This window comes from Ipomoea nil, unplaced genomic scaffold (genome assembly GCF_001879475.1).
Source record: "Ipomoea nil cultivar Tokyo-kokei standard unplaced genomic scaffold, Asagao_1.1 scaffold0268, whole genome shotgun sequence".
Lineage (NCBI taxonomy): Eukaryota > Viridiplantae > Streptophyta > Magnoliopsida > Solanales > Convolvulaceae > Ipomoea > Ipomoea nil.
The window spans coordinates 6,094,906-6,121,503 of record NW_017616696.1 but is presented as its reverse complement, the minus strand read 5'-3'; the positions used below and the strand labels follow the sequence as shown (position 1 = coordinate 6,121,503).

General features: G+C 35.1%; 3 protein-coding genes across 5 annotated transcripts; 1 reads left to right on the top strand and 2 right to left on the bottom strand.

Annotated features, from left to right (window-relative positions):
• Positions 1–747: 747 nt before the first annotated feature.
• On the top strand, positions 748–4,366 carry LOC109150627 (lipid phosphate phosphatase delta-like). The gene is made up of 8 exons (XM_019298606.1): positions 748–1,100; positions 1,254–1,349; positions 1,438–1,512; positions 1,618–1,748; positions 2,479–2,582; positions 2,655–2,783; positions 3,210–3,325; positions 3,837–4,366. Exons 1-8 carry the CDS (start codon positions 939–941, stop codon positions 4,245–4,247), a joined length of 1,224 nt encoding a protein of 407 aa, XP_019154151.1. The 5' UTR covers positions 748–938; the 3' UTR covers positions 4,248–4,366.
• A 182-nt stretch (positions 4,367–4,548) lies between these two features.
• On the bottom strand, positions 4,549–7,793 carry LOC109150613 (fatty acyl-CoA reductase 2-like). 3 transcript variants are annotated; one of them, XM_019298584.1, is made up of 10 exons: positions 7,209–7,793; positions 7,032–7,178; positions 6,839–6,942; positions 6,556–6,755; positions 6,375–6,475; positions 6,086–6,296; positions 5,810–5,971; positions 5,631–5,712; positions 5,142–5,539; positions 4,549–5,060 (listed from the first exon to the last, which is right to left on the bottom strand). In XM_019298584.1, exons 1-10 carry the CDS (start codon positions 7,435–7,437, stop codon positions 4,895–4,897), a joined length of 1,800 nt encoding a protein of 599 aa, XP_019154129.1. In that variant the 5' UTR covers positions 7,438–7,793; the 3' UTR covers positions 4,549–4,894. The 3 variants fall into 3 exon arrangements, with proteins under 3 accessions (XP_019154129.1, XP_019154139.1, XP_019154120.1); XM_019298594.1 differs by having other exon boundaries at positions 7,032–7,169; XM_019298575.1 differs by having other exon boundaries at positions 7,032–7,793.
• A 10,149-nt stretch (positions 7,794–17,942) lies between these two features.
• Positions 17,943–22,191, bottom strand: LOC109150604. Its single transcript, XM_019298561.1, has 3 exons — positions 21,753–22,191; positions 19,721–20,065; positions 17,943–18,798 (listed from the first exon to the last, which is right to left on the bottom strand). Exons 1-3 carry the CDS (start codon positions 21,972–21,974, stop codon positions 18,271–18,273), a joined length of 1,095 nt encoding a protein of 364 aa, XP_019154106.1. The 5' UTR covers positions 21,975–22,191; the 3' UTR covers positions 17,943–18,270.
• Positions 22,192–26,598: the final 4,407 nt, after the last annotated feature.

Below are 26,598 nucleotides of genomic sequence, written 5' to 3'. Positions count from 1 at the left end.
ATAATGAATGAACTAAATATCAATAATGAATGAACTAAATATCCAGCATTAATGAAAAAAAAAATTAGTTTCGATTTCCGTCTAAATATCCAGAATCAATGAACTAAAAATTCAGAATCAATGAACTAAAAATCCAGAAATCAATGAACAACATAATGTTGTTGAGGGGAATTGAAATTGGTTTTTTTTTTTTTAAGTGGGACGCGTGTTTTTAGTCAAAACGACGTCGTTTTTGCATCCGTGTGCACCATGCATGGTGCACGCGGATGCACAACATAACGATTGGGATAGGTGTGGCGGTAACACTCCCTTGTTTTAAGGAGTTTAGTATTATCTTAGTTGGATGAAATCTTAAGAGTATTTATATTTTTCAATTAGATGATTTCCTTATGTTATTGTGTCACAATTTGACTAAAATGTCAACTAATTTTGGTCATGAATAGACAAATATAACCTTAAAAACTTTTTATTAGATGACAATTAGCCCGATTAAGCCATGATATGATCAAAGTTGCTAAAAATTGATATTCATGCACTAAAGCTACTAATTTTAATAGATGAGAACCTAAATTGAGATGACCACCATAGTTTTGGGAGTATAAGTGCAATTTTTTTTTTAAATAATATATTTTAAATAAAAGTACTATTTGAGACATTTTCAAACAATTTTTTGTATAAAGAGCTTCTATTAAATGCTTACACTATTACACTACTTTGTTTATAGTATAAGCTATTTTCCATAAAAATTTTACTAATTGGAAGTGCATGCCCAGCCCCACCTCTATAAAGGAGCCTAATTTTGTTTTGGTTTTTTGGGTGTTTGGAGAAAGAACAGAATCTTTCGGGTGTCATCAACCCTTCTTTCTGAATTCTCGAAATACAGGAAAAAGGAATTGCGGAGTAATATTTAGAGAGATACAGAGAGAAGGGTGTTGGAAATGAAGAGCATACCTGGGTGGCAAGGTGTGTTTCTGGGAGGAATAGCTTCATGGGTTGTGATATCTTCAATTCTTAAAGTGACTGAAAAGCTTAGATCTCTCATTCAACCATGGGTTTCTCAACATGTCATCTCTGGCACCCCCTTCACTCTCAAGATCCAGGTCTTGCACCTTAACAATATGTTTTCTTTATGTGTGTGAGAAAAACCAATAATTCATACCGGAGTATTCACTTTTTTTTTTTTGCGATTATCTCCTAATTATGTTTTAACTTATTCTTGTTTCATTTGAATTTTGATAATTTGGGTTCTGCAGAGGTACCAGTATAGGTATTTGGATGCCTTATTTTCTGGTTTGTCTTGTATTGTTTCTGTACCTTTCTACACTGGCTTTCTCCCATTGCTCTTCTGGGTAATCTCTCTCTCTCTCTCTCTCTGTGCGAAAATTTTTGCTAGTTTTTTCTGTTTATGGTATAAAAATCTTAGCTTTTGTACTGCAGAGTGGGCATTGTAAATTGGCTAGGCAGATGACCCTTTTGATGGCTTTCTGTGATTATATGGGAAACTGCATAAAGGTAGTGGCTTTCTCTCTCATTTTCACCTTTCTACATGATCTTTGGGTGTTATTTTTCTATCTATTGATTTTGTTTTGTGATTCAATGTTTGATTGTTCTTTTCAGGATGTGGTGGCAGCCCCTAGACCTAGTTCACTTCATGTTAGGAGAGTAACTGCAACTGAGGATGAGAAAGAAAATGCACTTGAATATGGACTACCTTCTTCACATACCCTTAACACTGTCTGCTTGTCAGGGTAATGGGGTTTATCTATTTCCTTCCCTAGATGACATTTTATATGAATTCTTACAGGATTGTTATAGAATTAGCCAAATATTCATCCCGTGCCATAGTCACTGATTGTATTGTTCTTGGCTAAATATATAGGGGTGTTTGGTAAATAGCTGTTAGCTGATTAGGTTAGTAGGTTTGAGTAGTTGATAGCATTAGCTGATTGTAGAAAAGTGTTTGGAAAATTGGCCGTTAGCTTATAGCTGATTACATGCAACATGACTTTCTCAAAGAGCTGATCGAAAAAGCTGTTTTGAGCAGCTTTTTGAATTTTAGCATTTTGGAGCAATAAGCTGTTACAAAAAGCTAATTAATCAAACACTCATATTTGATTATTTAACCAAGTCAAACAACTAATAGTAGTCAAATAAGCCAAAATTGGCTGATAAGCTAACTATATTACCAAACAGAGCCATAATTTATCTTCCTCGTAGTAAGATTTCAGGCTGTCACTAACAGCAAAGTCTTGAGAACCCAAAAGTATTGCCCTTGTCTTCGTGTTTGGAACTTCCTGGATTCAAACCCCAAAATCTCCTTCCTCCCAGAATAAGGAAAAAAAGGATAGCGTGTTTTATGAGGTCTTGTTTCCCTTAGAACAAAGAAAAGAATGATTGCCTTGTTTGAAACATGCTGCTAATCTATGTTACTGGAAATGTGTATACATATTTACTTCTGTTCTTTCTATGGCAACTCAGATTCCTTATGCATTATGTCTTATCCTACACCCAGAATGAAGATCTTTCCACAGAGTTAGCAGGACTTGCGGTGATTTCTTTGCTTGTGGGACTGATTGGTTTAGGCGAGTTTCATTTTTATACGGTGCTTTCTGCATTTGTTTTTGAGTTTCGTGACTGAATTGCTCTCTTGTTAGGAAGAATTTACCTTGGGATGCACAGCTTGATTGACATTATTGGAGGTCTCGCTATTGGACTGGCAATCCTGGCATTTTGGATTTTTGCTCATAGTTACATAGACAGTTTCATAGTTTCAGGACAAAATGGTATGAATACACTTAACCGTTCGTCAATTTTAAGTTCATACCCATCCTTACACTAATTTTGTGCTGTTATTACAAATCATAGTTTCTTTTTTTTGGAAAGGGGAAAACTTATAGTAGAGAACATAAAGATATTGTTTTAGTGTCTTATTTGTAAAGAGCACACAGATATTGTGTTTTCCTTAAGAAAACGCTTTCTCCAAGTACGGGTCTTTATTATCCGATCCTTCCTAGGATGGATTTGCATGTAGGGGTTGAGGTGTGCTGATGTATCTAGTATAGTTTAGTAGGACAACCTTTGAATGTATAATAAGATGAAATGGAAACTGCTAAAAATGGTCGGGTTTTCTAGTCTCATACTATGCTTTTGCTATTTTGAATATCAATGATTCCTCTGGTTCTTACTTCCTGAGATTTTCCCGTTTGCAGTTGCATCCTTTTGGACCGCACTTGCGTTCTTATTGCTCTTTGCTTACCCAACTCCCGAGTTGCCTACTCCAAGTTTTGAATACCATACAGCTTTCAATGGCGTTGCTTTGGGAATTGTAAGCACACATCTCTCTTCTTTATTTTCCATTATTCGCTACTATTCAGGAAATTGTGGGGGTGTTTGGTAAATAGCTGTTAACTGATTGGGTTAGTGAGTTTGACTAGTTGATAGCAGTAGCTTATTGTAGAAAGATGTTTGGTAAATTAGCTGTTAGCTGATAGCTGATTACATACAAAATGACTTTCTCAAAAAGCTAATCGAAAAAGCTGCTTTGAATTTTAGTGTTTTGGAGCAATAAGTTGTTACAAAAAGCTAATTAGTCCAACACTCATATTGGTTGCTTAACCAAGTCAAATAGCTAGTAGTGGTCAAACAAGCCAAAATTGACTGATAGGTTAACCATTTACCAAACAGGGCCTGTGTTTTCATTGCTATTAGAGTTGCTCCGTATTTTTTAATGCTCAAAAACTACAAAACTGCTTTTATCAAAGTTGTTTTTGATGAAAAAAAAGAGGGATAAAGAGACTAAAACCTTGTTTAAACTTCATGACGAAACACTTTACCAGGTAATTGGAGTCCAGCAAACATATCATCAGTTTCACCATGAAAACGTTCCACGGATCTTTACTCCTCAGCTCTCGTTCCCTGCATTCGTGGGTAGAATGCTAGTCGGGCTTCCAACAATACTGCTCGTGAAGTACTGTAGCAAGGCTCTTGCCAAGCGCACGCTGCCCATGCTTGCCAATGCCCTGAGCATCCCGATAAGATCAACCAGCTACATACCCGGGCTGTGCGGTCCAAACACCACTAAGAAACCAAACGAAACAAAACAAGCCGGTTATGTACTGAAGCTATTCTTCTTCTCTCAGCAAGACTCCTTTGATGTCGATACTGGTATTAGGCTCCTTCAGTACACTGGCCTTGCATGGTCTGTGGTTGATCTTGTTCCATCTCTATTCACCTACTTACACTTGTGATGATATTATAGAAAAATGATGTCTTTTTGATGATACAATTGGGAAAGTATCTTTTGTTTAGATGACATTCTTGGATCTCAGAGCAAACTTAACAGTTGAGGTTTTTTCTCCAGTTCTTTTTGTGGGTCCCACCATTCACCTCAGCATTCACTATCTCACTCAACTTTCGAGTTTTTTTTTTTTTTTGCGGACCCATTAATCTATATCAACTATATAGTGATTTACTGCAGTTTTGTGAGTGTGTAAAAGATAGCCTTTTGTGTGAGGAAGTATTTGTGATGAATGAGATGAGAGATTAGATTATAAAATGTACCATTAATAAAGGAGGATATGATGAATCAACTGACAAAGGTTCCAAATACAGTAATATTTCTACATACATCTTCTCTCAGTTCCAAGCTTTACTGCTAAGGAACTCCAAACACCACTTATAGACTTGAATTCAAAGGATATTACATCTTTAATCAGAGATTAACATGCAATTTCTTTGCTCCCATCTTGTTGGAGAAAAAGGAAGAAAGAAAAAAAGAAAAACTCACCAAAAAAAAAACACAAGAAAAAGAAAAAAGAAAAAGAGCACCATTACTATACTTCCATTACAATAAGCTGCAGACATTAACAAGCAGAAGAAGCATTATGTGTGGCCCTTAGCTGCATGAGCCTCTTCCTTTCATGACATGCCTCCTAAGCCCAGGAATGTGGACATTGGAGATATAATCTTTCCAATCTATACTCTCGACTTCAAACCCAAATTGCCATCTTTCTTCTTTAGACATGCATTCCATCAACTTCTGGGCATTGCTGTTATCAAACCTGCAGTTTTAGGGTTGTTATAAGTGCAGAATCTTACAAAAAACTGTTGGAAGTGTGACATTAAAGTATCTTTCTTTATACCTTCCACCATAAAAAGTGTAGGGTTCATAGATGCTGGCCAAGTACTTTGCTTGCTCCACTGATTTTCTGCAGATATTCTCAAGCTTGGTAGATAGCTTTCCCTTGGAATCTCCCAAAGCTGTTAGTCCACTTTTGTCAATCGCGTCTCGCCATAAGTGGGAAGACAAGGCTTCCATGGAGCTGAAAAGCTTCATTCTTGGCACATCAATTGGTTTTCCCTTTGAGTCAATGTATGGCTTAGATTGGAAATGTTCATACAGCAATCTGGCCAAGTCATCGAAGACTAACGGGTTTACAACAGACGAAGCAATGTGATAAATGCTTGTTCCTGGTTTTCCAGCCGCCCCGTGCTTTGCCATGGCCGCCAAGGTTGCATTTACAACCATGTCTGCTGGAACCTGAAGCACAACAGGTATCAGATACTGCATTGTAACAGAGTCAATAGTACTAAAAAAAAAAAAGAAAAGACATGAAGTTAAACTGGCTTACCACATCAAGTACTCCATTGGGGTCTACAAGGAATCCTGTAAGTTGCCCTTTCCCATAGTGCAAAATAATTGGATCCATCATCCTCCATGATAGTAATGTTTAAGGTTTAAGGTTTAAGGTTAGTCTAGGACGAACGTACAAGAAACTGCCTGATGAAAAACGAGTTTATCTCGAATTACCTGTTTCCTTCCATCCATCCAGGGAAGGGTTCTTTATGTGTGCTCTCAATGACACTAGGCCGAACTATAACCACCGGTATATTACCCCTCATATTATCAATCATCATTTCCCCCATAGCCTTTGTGAAGACATAAGTGTCTTGCCACCCAAATTTGTTTGCTCTGAACATGCAAAAAAAAAAAAAAAAAAAAAAAAAAAACCATTCTTTTCAAAACTCTGTACTTCCCATTTTAACTAGAATGGCTATGCCATGAAAGTTTTCGATGCATTATTACCTCTCTAGACCGAGTTCTTTCATCTTCTGAGCCATCGCACCATCTGAGAGACCTTGTTTAGCACTCAAAACCATCTCCATCTCATCCTCAACATTCAGCTTAGGGACTGAACTTTCTTGATTCCCATTCACCACACTTTCGCCCGCTATACTTTCACCTATGCAGAATGGTTTCTCTATGATCTTTCCTTGTCGTTGTCCATTAACATAAGCTGTTCATTCAAATAAGCTTAAAACCATTAACAGAAGCACATGCATATATAGCTATGAATAACAAACACACCACTCACCTGTTGAAACATGGAGGAAGAGCTTAAGCTTGTGGCATTGATGGGCAAATTTCATTAGGCGATTAGGCCCCCCGGTGTTTATATCAAGAGCAACATCATATCTGAAAAACCACACAAAAAATTTCAGTCCCTGAAATAGAAGATTGAGAACAAAACAAAAGTGTATGCAAATTAAAGCAACCTTTCATCAAAGGTTGTATTAGCTGCAGAGTTAACGATGATGTCGACCTCCTTGGCAATCATCTCAGCCGTGTGATCATCTATTCCCAGGTCAGATTCACACACATTCCCGACCACGGGAACCAACTTGCTGAGCATGAAGACTTGGTAAGATTTCCCATAGGTTTGTTTCAGAAACTTGAACAGCTCAGCACTGATGATCTATAGAGACATGAAAAGATGTGAGTAAAAACAGAAATTGGAAGAAAATTAAAAGCCATATATTTTAGCATATATATACTGACTTCTTTTTTCAATCTCTCCATAGCAACTTCTTTGTTGTCTGCCTTGATTAAGATGTATATTTTGTGGACATCAGGCACTGTCCTCAGAATCTTCTCGATCAGAACTGATGAGAAACATGAAGATATATATTATGAGCAAATTAAAAACCAAGAAAACTAATCTGGGAATCTGCAATAATACTAAAAACAATACCTTTTCCTAAAAAACCAGTTCCACCAGTGATGAGAAAGGACTTCCCACGAAGGAATCTAACAATGCCAATACCATCTTCATGCTTCTCTACATAAGAAGACACCAATTCCTTCATCCCAACATTCTCTGCAGCAGAAGCAGAAGCAGAAGCAGAAGAAGCAGCAGCCGCCTGGGCATTCCCATTGGGGGCCAAAAGCAAGCTCCCGGCCTCCATTAACGCCGCCGCCTTGCTGGCCTGATCCACCGCCCTCCCGGTGGTCACAATGTTACTCCCACCACCCTGGCAGTAAACCATGTTGTTGATCCTGAGTGGGAGGCACAGTCTATGCTTGGAGACCACGAAACAAAGCCTTCTTGTTCTGGGGAGAAAGGAGGAGGGAGGAGAAGAAAGATAAAAAGCTTCCATTTGTGGGAAGAAATGGAAACCAATTAAGAGCTCTAATGGAATACAGACAGTGCAGTGCAGTGCAGTGAGGTAGCTAGCTAACCACCAGCACACTACTTTTCTTTGTTGTTTTTTTTTTTTTTTTGTTCTTTTGGGAAAAAAGAAAGTAAAAAACAAGTTAACAAACTTGAATCTATCAATCAAAACAGGAGAGTTTTGGTTAGATTTAAGAGGGGGATAAAGAGTGAGACGAGTTGAAGAAGCAAGAGTGTTTGGTTGAGGTTTTAAGGGAGAGTGAGGGAGATGAAAGTTAGGAGAAATGGCTAAAGGCTCTCTTTTTGCCACCCTCCTTCACACAATTCTTCCTAACGGCTTAGATGCCGCTTCTCTCTCTCTCATCTCATCTTCTTTATATACTTTTCATTCTCATTTTTTCAACTTTCTTGCGTGATATGATGACTTCACTTATTATTTTAACATTTAACCACAAACGGTGTGGGTTGTGTGCCTCTATCATATTATATATAATATTATTCCTTTTTTTTTTTCTTTTATTATGCTCCTCAGCCATTTTTATATTTCTGCATGCCTTGCCACGTGATATAATTTAGTGGGACTACGTCAATTGTCCATTTATACTTTTTTTTCCTGGAGAAGTGAAGGATTGGAAAAGAAAAATTAAAAAAATGTAATAATATGTTTATTTCAACATTTTTTTTTGTAATTTAAAAATAAAATAAAATAAAAATTTAGAGAATTAAAATAAATGCAACTTAAATTTTGCTTAGGCTGATTAATTGCTTATTTTGAATAATTTGTGTGGACTTATGAATAATTAATAAAAATAAAAGTTAATTATGAAGTCACATTATCGTCAAAAAAAAAAATAAATTGTGTACACAAGTATATAAGAGCTAATGTTGAGCTTGTCTCATATAGGATTATGAAGAGCTAATTACTGAAACGGTCTCTTGACTATAACAAAATTACCAATTTGGTCCTTGACTATTTTTTTTGACCAATTAAGTCCTTAACTTTAAAAATCTTAACGAATTTGGTCCTCCGTTTGTTTGACCGTTAGTCAACCGTTAACTTAGGACCAAATTGATAATTTGTTATAGTCAAGGGACCATTTTGGTAATTAATTTTAAGGGTGGACAATTCAATTTAGTTTTCTCGAACCGGACCGTACCAAACTAGTTAGATTCGGTAATATACCGAATAACTGAACGATAATAGATTCTTGTATACCGAACAGTTTGGTAAAAACTCGAACCGAACTGAATTTGTTCTGTAAAAACCGAACCGAACCGAATACCCTTTGAACTTTGGATTGCTATTTTGTTATATATTAGACTTTGGATATGGACTATGTAAACACCATAACACATAATATAGAACTTTTGATAACAAACTATAAAGAAATCAAATAAAATATTTACGACAGATACCTGTGAGAATGTGAGCTGAACGGCAGAGCAAGCAGTAAGGGACTTGGATTTATTATTTATTTATTTATTTATTATTTTTATTATTATTATTATTATTATATTTAAAAAAAAAAATCAAACGGTATTTAGTTCAGTTCAATTTTTTACCGAATAATTCGGATCGATTTTTTATTGAATGTTCGGTATACAAGAATCCAATACCGTTCGGTTGTTCGGTATATTACTGAACCAAATTAGTTCGGTTCGGTTTGGTACGGTTCAGTTCGAGAAAACTAAACCGAATTTCTCACCCCTAAAGTTAATTACCAAAATGGTCCCTTGACTATAGCAAAATTACCAATTTAGTCCCAAGTTAACGGTTGACTAACGGTCAAACAAATGGATGATCAAATTGGTTAAGATTTTTAAAGTTGAGGGACTTAATTGGTTTTAAAAAATAGTCAAGGACCAAATTGGTAATTTCGCTATAGTCAAGGGACCATTTCGGTAATTAACTCGATTATGAATATAAGTCTAACTTATATAAGGAATATGAGATAAGCGATTTGGGTTAGATTCATTGTACAGAGATTAGAGATAAATACATTAATTGGTTGTATTCCTAAGTGTTACCACCACAATCATCACTCCCGTGCACGTAGGCACATTGTCAAACCATGTAAATCATGCCTACTTTCCTTTTCCGTCATTATTATTGTTTCTTATTCTTGTTAATCTCAACAAATTGATATCAGAGCATTGTTGAGATGGTCAGTTCTAGTACAAAATTCGAGGCATTATGGTACAGAGACTTTTGATTTATGGCAGTCTAGGGTAAAAAGTTTGTTGGCCCTGTTTCAAGTGCAAAATTTGAGGCATTATGGTACAGAGAATTTTGGGTTATGGTAGTCTAGGGTAAAAAGTTTGTTAGCACAATAGGGCCTTCTGAAAACCTTGAAGACTAAAAAGCCAGTTGATTGCGATGAGTTGAAGGATCGAACCATTTAGTTATGGCTCGATGATAATTGTGTATCACGTTATGGCCCTGGAAATCCCAAAAGAAATTTGGGATAAATTAGAAACTCGGGAAAAATTTCTGTATCTAACGCAATGGCTTTATGGGCTTAAGATGCCAGAGAGTTCAAACTTGGTGCATCATATTAATGTCTTCAACCAGATCAGATATCTCAGATCTAGCCAGGCTTGATGTCAAGATTGGAGATGAAGACAGGGCAATGATCTTGCTATGTTCATTGCCTCTTTCTTTTGAACATCTGGTGACTACTCTTATATACGGGAATGACACGATTAAATACAGTGAGATCTATGCAGCCCTGAAGGCTCATAATAAGCGTATGCAGAATGTCACTGCTGGAAATTATGGAATTTCCGACCAGAGCAAATTACACTTTTGGTCCTGTGACTATTGGGTGTGTGTTAATTTGAGTACGTGACTTTTAAAACTAACAATTTAGTCCTTTAACTATCATTTTTTTAGCAGATTTGGTCCTCCAGACCAAATTGCCGGTGGAATTTGGCCGGAAAGACGTTCGAATTTTTAAATCAAACGCTATTTTTTTTACAATTAAAAAGACCGAATTACCCCCACTAATATTTGATTTAAAAATTCGAATGTCTTTCCGGCCAAATTCCACCGGCAATTTGGTCTGGAGGATCAAATCTGCTAAAAAAATGATAGTTAAAGGACTAAATTGTTAGTTTTAAAAGTCACGTACTCAAATTAACACACACCCAATAGTCACAGGACCAAAAGTGTAATTTGCTCTTTCCGACCACCTGAAAGTGATCTTAAATCAAGTCGAAAGCCTTGTTCCGACCACTTTTGGTATCCGGAAAAACCTTTGTTGCTATTTCCCACCACTTTTTACTTTTGACTTGATTTAAGATCACTTTCAGGTGGTCGGAAATTCCATAATTTCCAGCAGTGTGTAGTGGAGGGATCTGTTTGTGAAAGTTTGTATGCTAAGGAGAGTCATGATCGTAGAAGGAAGCAAGAGAGAGATAATTCTGGAAAGAGAAACTCTAGGTCTAAGTCTAGAAATAGCAAGAAAAGTCGGTGCTACACGTGCAAAGAGATTGGGCACATGAAAAGATAATGTCCAAAGTTGAAAAAACAACAAGAGGCAGCGAACGTGGTACATACTAATGACTCATGAAGGTGATGTTCTAGCTGTTAATATTGACAAGATCAAACATTGTTTGGACTTGTTGGGTGTTTCTAGATGCTAGATGAGAAGGTGGGGAGGGGCGCTGTAGTGTTGGCAGCGTGGATACCAAGAAGGGTTGTTCACCTGGTATAGGCTGATATGGACTCGGTATGAGCTAGTATGGTATGAGTCGAATGTGAAAGTCGACTGAGGGGTGCTGTAGGGATGGGCAAAACGGGTACTGGGCATGGTGAGGACCTAGCATGAGTAGCGACTGATATGATAGGTCGACGACTGAAGGCGAACGAGTTGGGATGAAGTAGTTTGTGAGCGTGCACTAGTGGAACGCTAGATAGTGCATGCAATGGTGCATGTGGTTGGCTAGTTGGGATGAACATGAGTCGCGACTGATATGGCAAGTCGACAATTGAAGGCGAATGGCTCGAGACGAAGCAGTTCGTGAACATGCACTGAAAAACATTTGATGTTGTGTGGTGCATGTGGCTGGCCAATTGGAATGAGCATGGTTCTTTCAACCCATGTGTATATGTGAGATAAGTATTTTCTCATAAATGGCATATTCGCCAAGGTGGAGATTTGCTGAGTTGTCATTTTTCCTAAAGGGCATATTCGCTTAAGTTTGTCTCATATAGAGAGTAGGAATATGAGTCAGTCTTATAAGGAATAGGAGTGTAGCAGTTTGGGTTAGTTAGACACATTATACAGAGGTTAGATGCATATAAATACATTGGTTGTATCCCTATGTGTCAACGTGTCGTATCAACACAATCACAATAAGAATAGTTTCACTCCCCGTAGACATAGGCACGTTGTCAACCACATAAAATTTATATTCTTTCTTTTCTGCCATTATCATTGTTTCTTGTTATTGTTAACCTCTAACAGCCAAAAAGTTTTTTTTTTTTTTTTTTTTTTTTTTTTTTTTTTTTTTTGTCAATAACAGAGCTTGGATTGTTAATGCATGTAAAGGACAAAAATTCTAACTACATATATACTACACCACATTATTAATTTGTTAATATGTTTGTATATAATTGTTAACAACATACAGTGTGGGTCGTGTGGGTGTATAATATAATATTATTCCAAATATGTTTTTCTAGTGATCCGTCTTCATATTCATACTTGTTCAGATAATAACTGCAATTAAAAAAAAAAAAAAAACAATAACTATCATTACTATCACCACCACCAACACAACCTTTTATTATTATTATTATTATTATTATTATTATTATTATTATTATTATTATTATTATTATTAGTAATATTTAACTTTTATAATATTATTATACTATTTCTGCTATTAATAAAATAAAGTATTTAATACGGAGTAATTAATTTGATGATAGACTTAGGTAAAATTGCATAGAGAGGAAATTATGCATTGACGCAGTCAGCAGATCGGTGTTGACTTGATGCAGACAGTTATGGTAAACTCCGTAACAGATATTGCGCTAATGCCGGTACGGTCAAGTCGTCCACCATCTTAATTTTCCGAATGAATTGAAGTGGACTCACTAATCACTATAAGAGCAACCCAATAGTAGAAAATTTTTGGTGATGGTTTATGGCAAATTATTGTGTCCACCGTGAATATAATATATATTTTTAATATATTAAAAGTATATTATTTGTATACTAAATTTACATTATTTGATAATATATAAAATATTATATAATTTCAAATATTTTATGTATGTATATAAATAATGTATTTTTTATTTATGATTCACGCAAATGTATCGACCATGGTCCATGAAATAATAATTGGGTTTTTGTCATGACAACAAGAAAAGAGAAAGAATATCAGAGTGGAGAGAAAAAAAAAAGCAAAAAAAAAAAAAAAAAAAAAAAAAAAAAGTAAAAACAAAAAATTAATGCGCCCAGTCGGGCACGTGCATGGGTGCGAGATGTGCTGCACATACGATTCTTGTGCATTAATTTTGCCTTCTTTTCTCTCTCCTCTAGGCTCACAATAAACCTATCTTCACAAGAGAAAAACCCCTCAAAAAATCATTTATCCCATTTGTTAAAAATCAACCCATTCATTTGTTACTCTTTCAAAAACTACCAAAAGTGCACTGTTGTAGATGCTCTAAGTATTGTCATGAAATCCACATAGTACAAAGTTATACCGGACTTGTTCACACGAGCTTAGCTCATTGATTTAGTAGGTAATATTTGGGAGAAGAGACCAAAGTTCAAACCTCAACAGTGTGGGAATTATTTTCAAAGTGAACAGACCTCTTGTACACACTGACATTTGATCATGTCTACTGAACAATTGAGTTACCATAATTTACATTCTTCCAAATGCTATGTTAAATTAAAGAGTTAATTCCAGCAATGGTCCTCCGACTATAGTGATTTTCCAAAATTAGTCTCCGACTTTTAATTTGGACACTTTAGGTCCCTTGACTTTCAATTTCTTTCCAATTGAGGTCCTTTCGTTAGAATACGGTTCATTAGACTTTAAATGAAGGGGTAAATTCGTCCTTTCACCTGCCTATGTATTATTCTTCGTATTTCTCCCTTCATATTTCGTTGTTATACCTTGTAAACATCTCAATAATAGAGGAACGCACACACGAGTAGTCAGCAAATGGGGAACGACGAGGAACATTTTAGGGTTTCGACTAAGATTATCTTCATATATATCGCGTATACAATGGAGAAATACTAAGAATAATACATAGGCAAGTGAAATGATGAGTTTACCCCTTCATTTAAAATTCAATTAACCGTATTCTGACGAAAGGACCTCAATTGAAAAGAAATTGAAAGTCAAGGGACCTAAAGTGTCCAAATTAAAAGTCAGGGACTAATTTTGGAAAATCACTATAGTTGGAGGACCATTGCTGGAATTAACTCTTAAATTAAAATATAAGAATCACTTGAAATAGGAGATTTAATAGTTTAGGAGAAAATAGTTATACCGGACTGGGCCTTTGGGGATTCAATCTTAAGCCACTAATGTAGACTTTTTGCAAATGTAGATGTATTTGGGACATCTACTATGTTCGTGGTGTTTCAAAATAATCATTGGACTTTGAAATGAGAGCTTGGAAAGTTGTTGGAATGTCAATTCGAATGTTTTCCGTCTAATTCAGTTTTCACTTTTCAAATAAGTGGTTGTGGAAAAGTTAGATGTATGCTAGAATATGAGTCAATTTTGTTTACTCCGTATTAATTATAGTGATGTTTTAACTGTTAACTAGGGGCTGTGTGGAGCATATGAGAATAAATTTGGATTTTTCGGAGTGGAGAGTGTGTTTGATTTATAGATTTAGCTATCAGAGATGAGAATTTATTATTTGGTTGATAGAATTTTAGAACATTACTATAAAATTTGATTACCTTCTTAATTTGAAAACTAATTCCCTAATAAAATAATGATTCCATTCCATTATTTCTCTCCTAATTGGTAATTTTATTTTTAATTTTGCATTAGTGCTTTTAAAATTTTGTTTTTACTCCATTTTTTTTTGTTCATATTGGTGTTTTGGACGTCTTTATATTAGAATAAATTGTCTTGATTTTTTGTTATTGTATTTTTTAAAACACTTATTCCCATTATAGGATCATACATGACCAAACAACAATATTGATAATCATTTCGATTCCACCCTACTACCAAACATGCAAAATACTTTCACCAAAATTCATTACCATTACCAAGTATTTAATTATCATTCCGATTCCAATTCTTATGTGCGAACCAAACACACCCAAATTTACTAAATGCAGATTTGGAAAATCTTATTCCCATTCTCATTCACAATTGTTATATCATGGACCAGGGTTCACCTTGCAAGGTGGACCCTGGTCCTAAATTGTGTATTTTTAAAAATTTGTGAATACAATAGATGGTCATCATAAATTGTAAATTTTTAAAAGGTAAATTGTGAACATTTAGTATGTAAATTGTGTATCTCTGAACGCAGGTCCACAGAATAATTTGCCAACCAAAATGGGGAGGTGCGGGGGCCAACGACGATTGAAGTTTACTAAATCAAATACGTTAATATCCATTTAACATATTTCAACATAATCAATATATTATAAATTTATCAGGACTATGTGGTCTAATGGTATTCGGGTTGGATTTTCATTTGGAAGATTATGAGTTTGAGCCTCAGTGGAGGCGTTATTGGTTTTTTGTGTTTCAATAAGTTGAGAAAGTATATGAACAGATACTACAATGTAATAGAGTCAATAGCTTTCAAAAAAATATATTATAAATTTACTAAAATTTATATCTTGATCAAATTCCGTGAACTCCGCAATATAATTCATCAAAATTCGAAAGATTCAAAGTTTTAAAAGGGGAGGGGGGGGTTACCTGTAGACTTGTAGCTTGAAGAAGAAGAAGATGTGAATTGTAGTCTATTTGTCTGGTCTGAGATTGAAAGCCAATGTATAAAATGTACTCAAAAAGCTTGATTGATGGGGGTCAAAACATTTTGATGAGGGACCACAAAAGAATATTACGGAGTATAATATTAAAAAAAAAAAAAAAAAAAAAAAAAAAAAGAGGGGAGCCAAGACTTCCTACACTTCCGACTTTCCTAGGTAGCATTATAATATGTTTTTTTTTTTTTTAAAAAAAAAAAAAAGAAAAAAGGACGGGGGAAGGCAAATTATTCTGTAGACCTGGACCAGGGTCCAAATAGGGATGTTAACGGAGCGAGATGGGGGCAGGGGACATACCTCCATCCCCGCCCTCGATTTTCTTCACATTCCTCGTCCCCGTTTCCATTTTCGTCGGGGAAGGGAAAAATCCCCCATCCCCATTCCACGGGGATTATTTTGGGATGGGGAATCCCCACCCCGTTAATAAGTTATAAAAAAAATTAAAAATTAAACATTAAAAAGCATTTAAATAAATAACGCATATATATATATTCATCTCCAACTTAAAGTAGTATTAAATATTTTACAATTAAACATGTTATTTAAATATGCATTTCATAAGCATGACATACAATGACAAGAATGCTTCTAAAATTATATATATTGTATACAAATTAAAGTAATACATATGTGTGTTGTGTGGATATATATATATATATATATATATATATATATATATATATATATATATATATATCGGGGACTACTCTCATCCTTGCCCCTGTCCCCGGCGGAAAATTTAAAATTGCCCTCATCTCTATCCCCGATCCCGTATTTCTGTCCTCATCCCCGTCCCCATAGGGACGGAAAATCGAGTTCCCGTCGGGTGTGGGTACAGTTGACATCCCTAGGTTCAGAGATACATAATTTATATTGAATATTCACAATTTTTATATATTAAATATTCACAATTTACATATTGAATGTTCATAATTCATATTCTGAACATGTATGTAAATTGTGAACATTCAATATATAAATTTTGTATTTGATCTGAGTTCACTTTACAAGGTAAATCTGGATACATGATATAACTATCGCGGGGGAAGGCCCCTGCACTGCCCATGTTGCTCCGTCCCGGCAAGGGACTTTATCAAATTAATCTGAGTCATTTATTATAAAATGGATGGATTGATTTAGCCCAATTGATTTACTCCGTAATTGATTATGCTAATGAGCTCAAAAAGTTAATCAATTGGTTGGTTTTTGTGCGACGAAGTGTAAACGTGTCAGCTCATGTCTTTGTTCATCAGACTTTACAATGAGGATGTGGGTTTAGTAGAGTTGTTTCATTATAGTCCTTGATATTTTTTTTCTACTATTTGTACAAACGATTTGGATATTGCTTAATGAATATGTGTGGTTTTTTCCTTTCAAAAACTTAATTCAATTAAATTGATTATTTTGGCCCAAATGCAAATTACCTAATCATTATAAGGCAAATTATACTATCCACCATACACTTTGTATCATGGAGTTAGCCCAGAGCTCAGTTCAAATTATGTACCTGCAAATAGTGTTGTAAAAATCACACCTAGACGCCGATTAATCGGTACTTAGGCGCTAGACAACGCTCAACCGTGTCAAAGAACGCTGAAATCGTCCTCCTCCACGGCCAGGCGCCTAGGCGGTCTAGGCGGCCGAACCCCTAATATATTTTCCTCAAAAAAAAAAAAATTATATAATATTTAATAGTACCAGGTACCTAATCTTGTCCACGGTATAACTATTAACAAATTATATTGTGAATCACTAATACAAGTTTATTTTTAGTATACTACATGCTTATTTTATAGTAGTACAATAAGGGTCCATTTGGAAACTCAGAAAATGACTTTCAGAAGTTTTTTTTTTTTTTTTTTTTTTTTTTTTTTTTTTTTTTTTTTTTAATTTTTTCTGTGTTTGGAACTTTGGATATTCAAGAAAAATATTCATTCTGATCAACGGAAAAAAGACCCAATTAGATTTTTAGTCAGAAGACATTTTCGAATTCTTTATTTTCACGTATTTATGTTCTTTCTCATATATTTTCAAATTAGTTTTCGAATTATTATTAGCACCATCACTACCCTCACCACCACCACACAACCACAACCAATTATTATTATTATTATTATTATTATTATTATTATTATAACAATAACAACAACAAATAATGTATTCATTTTCAAGAAAATGAATACAGAAAAAAATCCAATTTCCTAACTTTCACTCAAATAAAAAAAAAGATAGTTTTATGAACTTGAACCGAACATTAAAAATTAATTTATTTTTCAGAAAATGAGACACTTTCTTAAAATCATTTTTTGAAAAACATGTTTTAGGTTTCTAGTCTAGACCATAAAAGAGATCTTGCATTATACTAAAAATAAACTTATATAAAAATATAATGAATTTATTAAAAATTAACGTGTAGTATAGTACAAAATGAATTTGCAGATTACGGAAAACAAACTTGTATATTCTACATTGCAATATACACTATGATCCATGGTATAATGATCATCACTGTAAATAGTGACCTGAGAAGACCTCAGAGAACTCAGTACATACTGAAACTGCAGAAAATCTTCAGAGTTAGTTTTTCAACAGTGTTTGAAAATCTTCATTATACAACAAAGGGTACACTTAGCGTAGTAATAGTTTAACATGCATGGCATATGAAGACAATATTTCAAACAGTTTAATGCAAGCCTATAGTCTATATATACAGAATTGGTCATCTTTTATGGTCTAGGACTTCAAGTCTTCAAGTTAGTGCCTCAGTGGTGATCACTAAAAAACACCATTCAACTACACAGCAATATAATGGTCCTTTGCTATTGCTGCAATGGATATCTGCAATCAAGATTTTCCTCTGAACAGTCTTTCTGCAATTCTTCAGGAGGTATGAAGGAGTCGATGGAAAGGCCGGGGACATTAAACGCGAGATCGTCTATGGTATATGTTTCTTGCATTCGCGTGGTGGCAGGCCCAGCCTTTAGATTGTCTCCAAACGTTGTGATTATTACACTCGAGTAGCCAGAATGAGCTATCATCACTCCCTCTACGGGCCGATAATCCTCTATCCTTGTGCACATTGTGGTTTCCCAGTATGTTGCAAAGGAACCGGGGGACTGAATTCTGGTCAGATATGAATCCTCGAGGTAAATGAGCAGGCCGCTTCTTTGGCTGAAGTAACCGAACACAATGTGCTTTATCATCTCCGCTGTGCTATCACTGCGGTCAGCCAGGTCTTTGTGAGTCGCAGATAATTTCAAGACGAAGCAATCAACTCCCAGGATATGCTTTTCCCCGATGTACTCTGCTCCCGAGAACACAGCTGATATCGCCAGAGGATCAAGCCCCTGGTTGGTGAATTTAAGGTTAAACAAAGAAATAGTCAGCAAAGTGATATGAAGGAACTCGATAAACTTAAAAGAAAGATACCAACAAACACTGTGAACAAAGAATTGGACTCATTTCTTGAAATAAAAATTATGCCAGCCAAAGGGTACTGACCATATGACCAAAAGGCTTACTGAGTCGATGCATTATGGTGAAAAATCCCAGATCTAGTCTCTTCATGTGTGTAAATAGCCAACTCTCTATCTGTTGTCAGAACATGATACATCTTTGGGAGACAGTGACCAAAAGACTTTGTAAGTCAATACATTATGGAACAGTACATCCCAGATCTGGACACTTTATACGTGTAAATAGCCAACTCTATTATTTGTCAGGACTTTATTCATGTTAAGGAGGGTATTCAATGCTACTTAGGTTGTACCTGTTGCACAAATCACATCATTGATACTTGGCCCCTTTGGCACCAGCCATAAGATCGCTAAATGCCTGTCAAGCACCATTACACGTACTTTTCACCTAGTTCATCTAACTTACCACTTTACCACTTTCATTCAAAAGATTATTTCTTACATTTTAGTATTTAGTTCCTTTAACTTTCTGACTCCCTTTTATCTTTTCAGATGATATATATGTATATATTCTGTGGAGGCATATGGGAAATGAGGTGAGAAGGTGGTCACATGCCCCACCAATTCTAGCAAATGCCATTATTTGTGGAAGTGGACTCAGAAACTAGACCACACAAGGGAAGAACATGCAAAAGCTAATGAAAAACAAGATCCATACTGGCCTTCCATGTCTGCCACTAGTGGAGGGAGTATTATTTTAGAATTTACTGCTATGATTTTATAAAACATTTTTAGCACAAGTTCTGTGAGCTAATTAAGAACTTGAAAGGAAATAATAATGGCAGTTACTTGCCTGGAGAGCACGTCTGAGAGGACGAACGCCGCCTTTAGCTGCATGAGAACCTAGCCAAGGCGTGTGACGCCAAGCCACATTGCCATCACTGCCCGCTATAATCTTGTGACCGCCCACAACAAGTTCAATTTGCCACTTGCCCGGAACCATTTGCCACATAACAAAACAACCCTTTTGTGAAACACTACTGCCAGATCCAACAGGCGAACCAGTCGAGCCAAGCTCATCCACCACTGCCATTGCAACTTTTCCAGTAGCATACATGTTCTTTACCATCCCTTCCAGCTTCCGGCAGCCAGTCGCTGCCATGAAGTGTTGTATTATGTATTCTGCTGATGACGAGACCTGGATTGTGAAGAGTTTAATCATTAATCTCTTCCAAATCAATTATATCATTTACCAGTGTTGCAAAAATCGCGCCTAGGCGCTAGGCGGCCGGCCTCCTAGGCGCCCTAGATGCCTGCCTAGGCGTTCTAGGCGCCCGCCTAGGCGCTCTAGGCGGTCCCCAGGCGCCTAGCAAATTTTTCAACATTGTCATTTACCTTAGATACATAATTTAGGATCACAGAGAAAGGGCTTTTGCCTTGAGTAACTCTTTAACTTTTTTTATCTTCATTATAAGGGTAACAGTAAAAAGTAGAACCATTTGTGGTACCTATTTAAGATTAAGTACTAAGAAAGTAGACAAGTTTTAATGATGGTACTAAAAAGTCAACATGAACAATTAAATTGGACAGCAAAAGTACTTACTAATTAAGATCCCTTCATTAAATACAGCAAAAGTTTGTTCATATGCTTTTTCTTACAGTAACTATTCTACACCATACCCTCCAGTATAGTGTAAATGTCTGTCCAGATGAGAACCTAACGCTAGAATATTAACCGAGAAGTACAAACATGTGCATGTGCAACCTCCACAAACATCGCTAGACTGAATCTAACCCAGATATGGGATAATTATTTCACTCTTCTTACCCCATACTCATAATCCTGAATTAATATTATTAAAGACAACCAAACACACTACATGGGATTATTAAAATGGTACAGATTAATATTGTTTTCCAGACAGTGCCTGCAAAAATGTTGGCTTATGGAACTTTACCATTGAAACTTCAAAGTCTTTACCGCATATCAATGAAGGATTTGTAGTGGTTCAATAAATTAAAGAAAGCAACCACTGAGTAGGACAAAGAGGAATGGGTTGTGGTATAATTTTAGTAGAAGATAAAACACTCAGAAACTACCAAACATTGATGTCTACAAGTCTGCAACCACTGGTAGGTAGAGTTGGGTTACCCCTCTTGAAGAAAGCATGCCATTAAAGCACACAACTAAAAAAATGATAAAAATCACAACTTTACTAAAAGCTACAAGTGTGGCCATTAATCTTATAGATGTGACAGCAAATTATATTACCAGACATATAAAACAAGCAAGGAAGAATTAAACACGTGTAGTGTGTATACAGGCATAAAATTTATGCAGAATTCCTATCCGCGGACCACAAATATCGAAACTTCTGATCTTGCTCTAATTTGTCGTTTCCTCTGATAACAATTCTCTGTGGAAAATGATGTTTTCACCCCCATTTAACATCCCCAGCTAAAAATGGATGCAAGAATTTTTTTAAAGTTGTTGCCCCAACACTTTTTCAGCCATGTCCGGGGTGGGAGTAAAAAAGCAAGTTAACCTAACATTACTTTGATTTTTGGAAACTGCAGCCACTATCTGAGTGATAAACTGATCGGTTCAAACTAAGAAAGATAAATTCTAATTTAAAATCTTAATTACCAAGCTAACTGTTCGAATAAATTAGCTAGGTTACCCCAAAACCTAACATTAATACTCCATAGAAGTATTAAATCTTAAACGAATGTTTAACTAAACTAAGCATCAAACATAAAATGGGATAATTAGAGTGTGATTAATTGGGTTTTGAACAAAGCATAAACAGAACCAAAGGCATATGATTATATGAATAATGGCAGTGATCAAGAACGAGAGAGAGAGAGAGAGAGAGAGGGCTTACTTGAGAAATAGGAAGTTTGGGATGGAAAGAAACAGGGAAGAGAGGGCAGCCAAGAACACTGAGAAGGATTCTGTGGTCAGATTTCTTGTGGATAAAGAGCAGAGACGACAAGTGGGTTCTGAGCCAGTTTCTCCATGTCTGGGATTTCTTCGAACAGTTGTTGGACAATTCCTCCATTTCTTCGCCATTCGGAACTTCAGCCAATGGCGCCAGACGACTCATCTCTAACGTAAACTATATGTGATCCTAAGCTCCAATCCTCACTTCCCCTCTCTTCTTCGTGGTGCTCATAATCTGCCCCCTCCCGCGTCTCCTTCTACTTCACAATCTCATGAAAATGTTAGCAGAAGAGAGAGTGAGAGAGAGAGAGAGACAGACATTTAAAAGCAGCGGCGGGTGTAGCTTTACCGCACGTACTTTGCCCGCGTGCGCTCACTTCTTTCCACGAAAAAACGTCACAAAAATTCGTCGCATAATTTACTTTTTTTGAGATACCCGGACCCCGGAGAAATATTTTATTTTATTTTATATGACTTTTTAAAAAAAATAAATTTTATATGAAATTATTTTAGGTAGAAATTTGTTTTCAACTAACTGATCAATGTCATTGTTCATATCTCATATATGTTTTAAATGAATCACACTTGCGTGAGACATCTCAAGGATATTAAATTGTGAGACAAGTCAAATTTATGATAGTTGCTTGTTATTTATTATAGAAATTATAATACTTATTACAGAAATTTTAATACCAATTTGAAATAAATAAAATGCTACTTATAATAGATATTGTAATTGATAAAATTATTGTTACTAACGATAAATATTGTAATATTTATAACTGAAATTCTTATACTTACAAAGTGTAATTCTATTGTAAATATTGTAATACATATATGTGTAATGTTACCTATGAAATAAATTGTAATACATGTTGGTTTTACGTCCAAGAGGTAGCTGTTCGGCGGGCCAATACTACCATAAAATACTAGGATTTTGGTGAAAAAATAAAAGAAAGCTTGCTAAAAGAGTTTGGCAGCGTAACATGATTCTTTATTGAGTAGTCAAAAATCCGACGCTTTGGGGCGTTTGGTTATAGGGAGGGAATTATGTGGGAAACAAATTGCAATTCCATGGGAGATGAATTACTGGGGATAAAGTGAGAATTTAAATTCCAGTGTTTGGTTTACAGGAATATAATTATTGGGAATTTCAATTTCAATGTTTGGTATACATGTGAATTGAAAGAGAATAAGTAGTATAAAATTCAAAATGCTGGTGTAGGAATCAATTTTAAGTTAAAAAATGGAGGGGTAATTTTGTCTCATGATTATCTTTTTTTCTTCCTAAAATCTATGGAATTAAAATATCACGGGGGACATGGGATTTTAATTCCATGAAAATGAGGGAATTGCAATTCCTTCCAACCAAACTAAAGAATTTACAGGGCGTTTGGTTGGAGGAGGGGAATTATGTGGGAAAAGAATTGTAATTCCATGGGAGTTGAATTACTGGGAATAAAGTAGGAATTTAAATTCCAGTGTTTGGTTGACAGGAATAGAATTACTGAGAATTTCAATTCCAATGTTTGGTATACATGGGAATTGAAAGGGAATAAGTAATATAAAGTCAAAAATGTCCATTATTATTGTTAGACATTAATTTTAGGTTAAAAAAGGAATGGGTAATTTTGACTCATCACTATCTTTTCTTTCCCGGAATTAAAATCACAGGGGGGGGGGGGGGGGGGGGGGACATGGGATTTTAATTCCATGAAAATGGGGGAATTGCAATTCCATGGAATTGCAACTCCCTCCAACCAAACTACGGAATTTAATGGCCTTTGAAATTATGTGGGAATTAAGTGGGAAGGGAATTTAAAATCCCTCCAACCAAACGCCCTGTTAGTGGCCTTTGTAATTAGGTGGGAATTAAGTGGGAATAGAATTTAAATTCCCTCCAACCAAACGCCATGTTACATGGTGACCCTGTTGGGGTATTTATACAAAAGAAGTAAGCTTCCTACAAGGAAAGTAGGGTAAAGATGGAGTGGAATCTGCCAGCAGATCCGCTGTAATCACGGTAATAAATGCTTAAACCGAGGAAGGAAGCTGCTGGCCAAATAAGGAAAGGAATCTCCGTAAAATCAGATGTTCATCGTCTTTGGACACGCACTCGGTCGGGGACGCACCGGCCGCCTGATGAGGTAACCCGGCTAGTGAGGCTATGGTACTTAGGCAAGGACGCACCGACCGCTGAGTCTGGTCACCCATCCAAGTCCTCATATGGAACCCGGGCGAGGACACGCCGATTACTGAGCCTGGTCGCCCGTCCCAAGCCCGAGAAGGGACCTGGTCGGTGACACGCCGACTACCGAGGCTGGTCGCCCATCCGAGCCCGTTGAGTGCACCCAGTCGGGGACGCGCAGGCTGCAGAGTCTGGTCGCTTAACCTGAGCCAACCAACATCCGTTCGAGTACGCGCTCATCCGCTGGTCTTGTCTCCTGGGTGCTTCGCGTGGCAAGCGGGGACAGTGGACGCATCCCATCTCCTTGAATTTGTCAAGTGTTATACTTTGCTCGGACTTGACTGCCATTCTATTCTTACTAGAACGAGTACGCGATTTAGGGTATCTATCAATACCTATTGTAGAAAATTTAATACCAATTTAAATTAAAAATAAATCATTATGTTACTTAATATATATATTATAATATTTATATGTGAAATTATGATACTATTTAGGATAAAATTAATTGTTACTGATGATAAATATTGTTATACTTATAACTAAAATTGTGATACTTACACACTCAATTGTATACAACCCGACCCGTCTCACAAACAATGATATGTGAGACGATCTCAAATTTTAAGTACCTTTTAAATAACGTGAAGTTATTCATAATTCGATACATCTTTCTTTAATTAAAGTTACAAATTCACACAAGTAATTAGTATCACTTATGACTTACCTTTTTCAACTCATTTTATATGTATAATTCGATTAATGAGATTTGAGCCAAGTTATTTATAATTTAATTTTTGTAATATTTAGTTTAGTATTAATATATTAAATTTATATATCCATAAACTACATTAAAAATATTATTAAACATAAAAAAAAATTTTAAAAATTTAAAAAATTGATTTGACTCGTAATAGTGAACTTAAAACAGAAAGAGTATTAAATAAACTAATTATAATTTAGAAGTTGAACTCATCACCTAACAAAGCGGCTAGTAAAATATATGGTATGTGACTTGTGCTATAGATGCATGAAAATGCAATAATATAAAGAATATGTATTGTGTCTTTAATACAATTAGTATATAGTGTGATGATACATCTGTTATCATTTCAAATGAGTGGTGAACTCATTAATTATTTGATTCTTTGAGTTAAAATAGATTGAGAAAGTATATAATAGATATTACGTAACTTATTTATAAAGAATTGAGTGTTTCAAAAAAAAAAAAATTATTATGTTTTGAATGAAAATGCTATATATTTGATGAATCCGTATAATATGAATTATTATTAGAGAAAAAATTATAATTTTTTTTTTTTGTTACATAAAATTTTCAATTATTCTTTGAAAATATGCATTAAGTAAATATTGCTCCTATCTCATACCCCACTCATGGTAAAATACGTTAGTAATATTATCACATATATTGAGATATGATGTAATTAATGTTTCTATGCATAGTATTGCTTTTTATTAATTTATAACTTTCAACATCAAACCTAAATGTCTCTTATTAATTTAATTTATTATGATGTGGGTCACTGTAATTTATATTTAGGATAGGCCATTACATCATTTCTTGTTCAAAGATTATGATGTTTCGATGAAATCAAAGATGTTAGTTGCTTTTCAATGTTTTACCTAACCAAAGACAAATAGCATTTTGCAATAATTTATGATTGACTCTAAGCCTCTCTTTTAGATGATTAAGGTCACTATAGCCATAGCAGTAAGCAGCTTAGATTAGCATAGCAACGTACGGAGTATTACTTTAATTCTTAGTTCGTAACAAGTTTATATAAATTTTGCATAATAAGTTTTGACCAACCTAGGCATGAAATAATAGTTAGGCAAACTCAATGGGTTATATACATTACATAACATGATGTAAGTTATAATCTCAATAAATTAATTTAGCAACATTATTAATCTTTTGCCAATAAATAATTTTAGTCAATTTGGATTTATATCCTTAAGTTTTAAAAATTGATTTATTTTCTCTACATTTTATTTTAGTATTCTTCCTCCATTTCTACTCTTCCCTTCCTCGATTCTTCTAGAAAATTATTTCTCTTTTTTAAACCTTCCCAAATTACTTTGAGCTAACAAGCTAAGAATGATGACTTGGTAAAGATTAATGATTTGTCTTAAATTAGTTAACATAGATACTTTAGTTAGTGTGGCATGTCAAATATTAAAATATGCACAATCAGTCAATTCTATATGTTAAGACTTAGGTTTTAAGACCTTCACAAGCTATAGATAAGACTTACACAAATATAATTCATTTTTTTGGTAAATAATTAAATAACTAATTAATAATACTACAAGCAAATGCAGATATGAACATAACACCTACTCATCCCCTTTCTTTTAATTAATTACTTCTCACAAATACTGCCTACTTAATTACCTTCTTCTAATTAATTACATACTCATCACAACGGTTGAAGTAATTTAATATTTGTTTCCTAAAAGTGTTGTATGGTTTTGCAAGGCCGTAGGAAGATTAGAGTAAATTACATTTCTAGTCTTGACTATTGTTGTATTGTCACATTTAGTTATAATTTTTTAATTTTGTCACATTACATCATTG

What these genes read in the sequence shown, in the direction of transcription:
- LOC109150627 (XM_019298606.1), top strand. Translation starts at nt 939, where the DNA reads ATGAAGAGCATACCTGGGTGGCAAGGTGTGTTTCTGGGAGGAATAGCT. An exon ending in ATATGGGAAACTGCATAAAG is followed by an intron (nt 1,513 to 1,617) that starts GTAGTGGCTTTC and finishes TGTTCTTTTCAG; the next exon opens with GATGTGGTGGCAGCCCCTAG. An exon ending in CATAGTTTCAGGACAAAATG is followed by an intron (nt 2,784 to 3,209) that starts GTATGAATACAC and finishes TCCCGTTTGCAG; the next exon opens with TTGCATCCTTTTGGACCGCA.
- LOC109150604 (XM_019298561.1), bottom strand. Translation starts at nt 21,974, where the DNA reads ATGAGTCGTCTGGCGCCATTGGCTGAAGTTCCGAATGGCGAAGAAATG. An exon ending in CCAAACTTCCTATTTCTCAA is followed by an intron (nt 20,066 to 21,752) that starts GTAAGCCCTCTC and finishes TTCACAATCCAG; the next exon opens with GTCTCGTCATCAGCAGAATA. An exon ending in CTCTCAGACGTGCTCTCCAG is followed by an intron (nt 18,799 to 19,720) that starts GCAAGTAACTGC and finishes TTCACCAACCAG; the next exon opens with GGGCTTGATCCTCTGGCGAT.
- LOC109150613 (XM_019298575.1), bottom strand. Translation starts at nt 7,437, where the DNA reads ATGGAAGCTTTTTATCTTTCTTCTCCTCCCTCCTCCTTTCTCCCCAGA. An exon ending in CTTCCTCCATGTTTCAACAG is followed by an intron (nt 6,297 to 6,374) that starts GTGAGTGGTGTG and finishes TTGAATGAACAG; the next exon opens with CTTATGTTAATGGACAACGA. An exon ending in TACACTTTTTATGGTGGAAG is followed by an intron (nt 5,061 to 5,141) that starts GTATAAAGAAAG and finishes CTAAAACTGCAG; the next exon opens with GTTTGATAACAGCAATGCCC.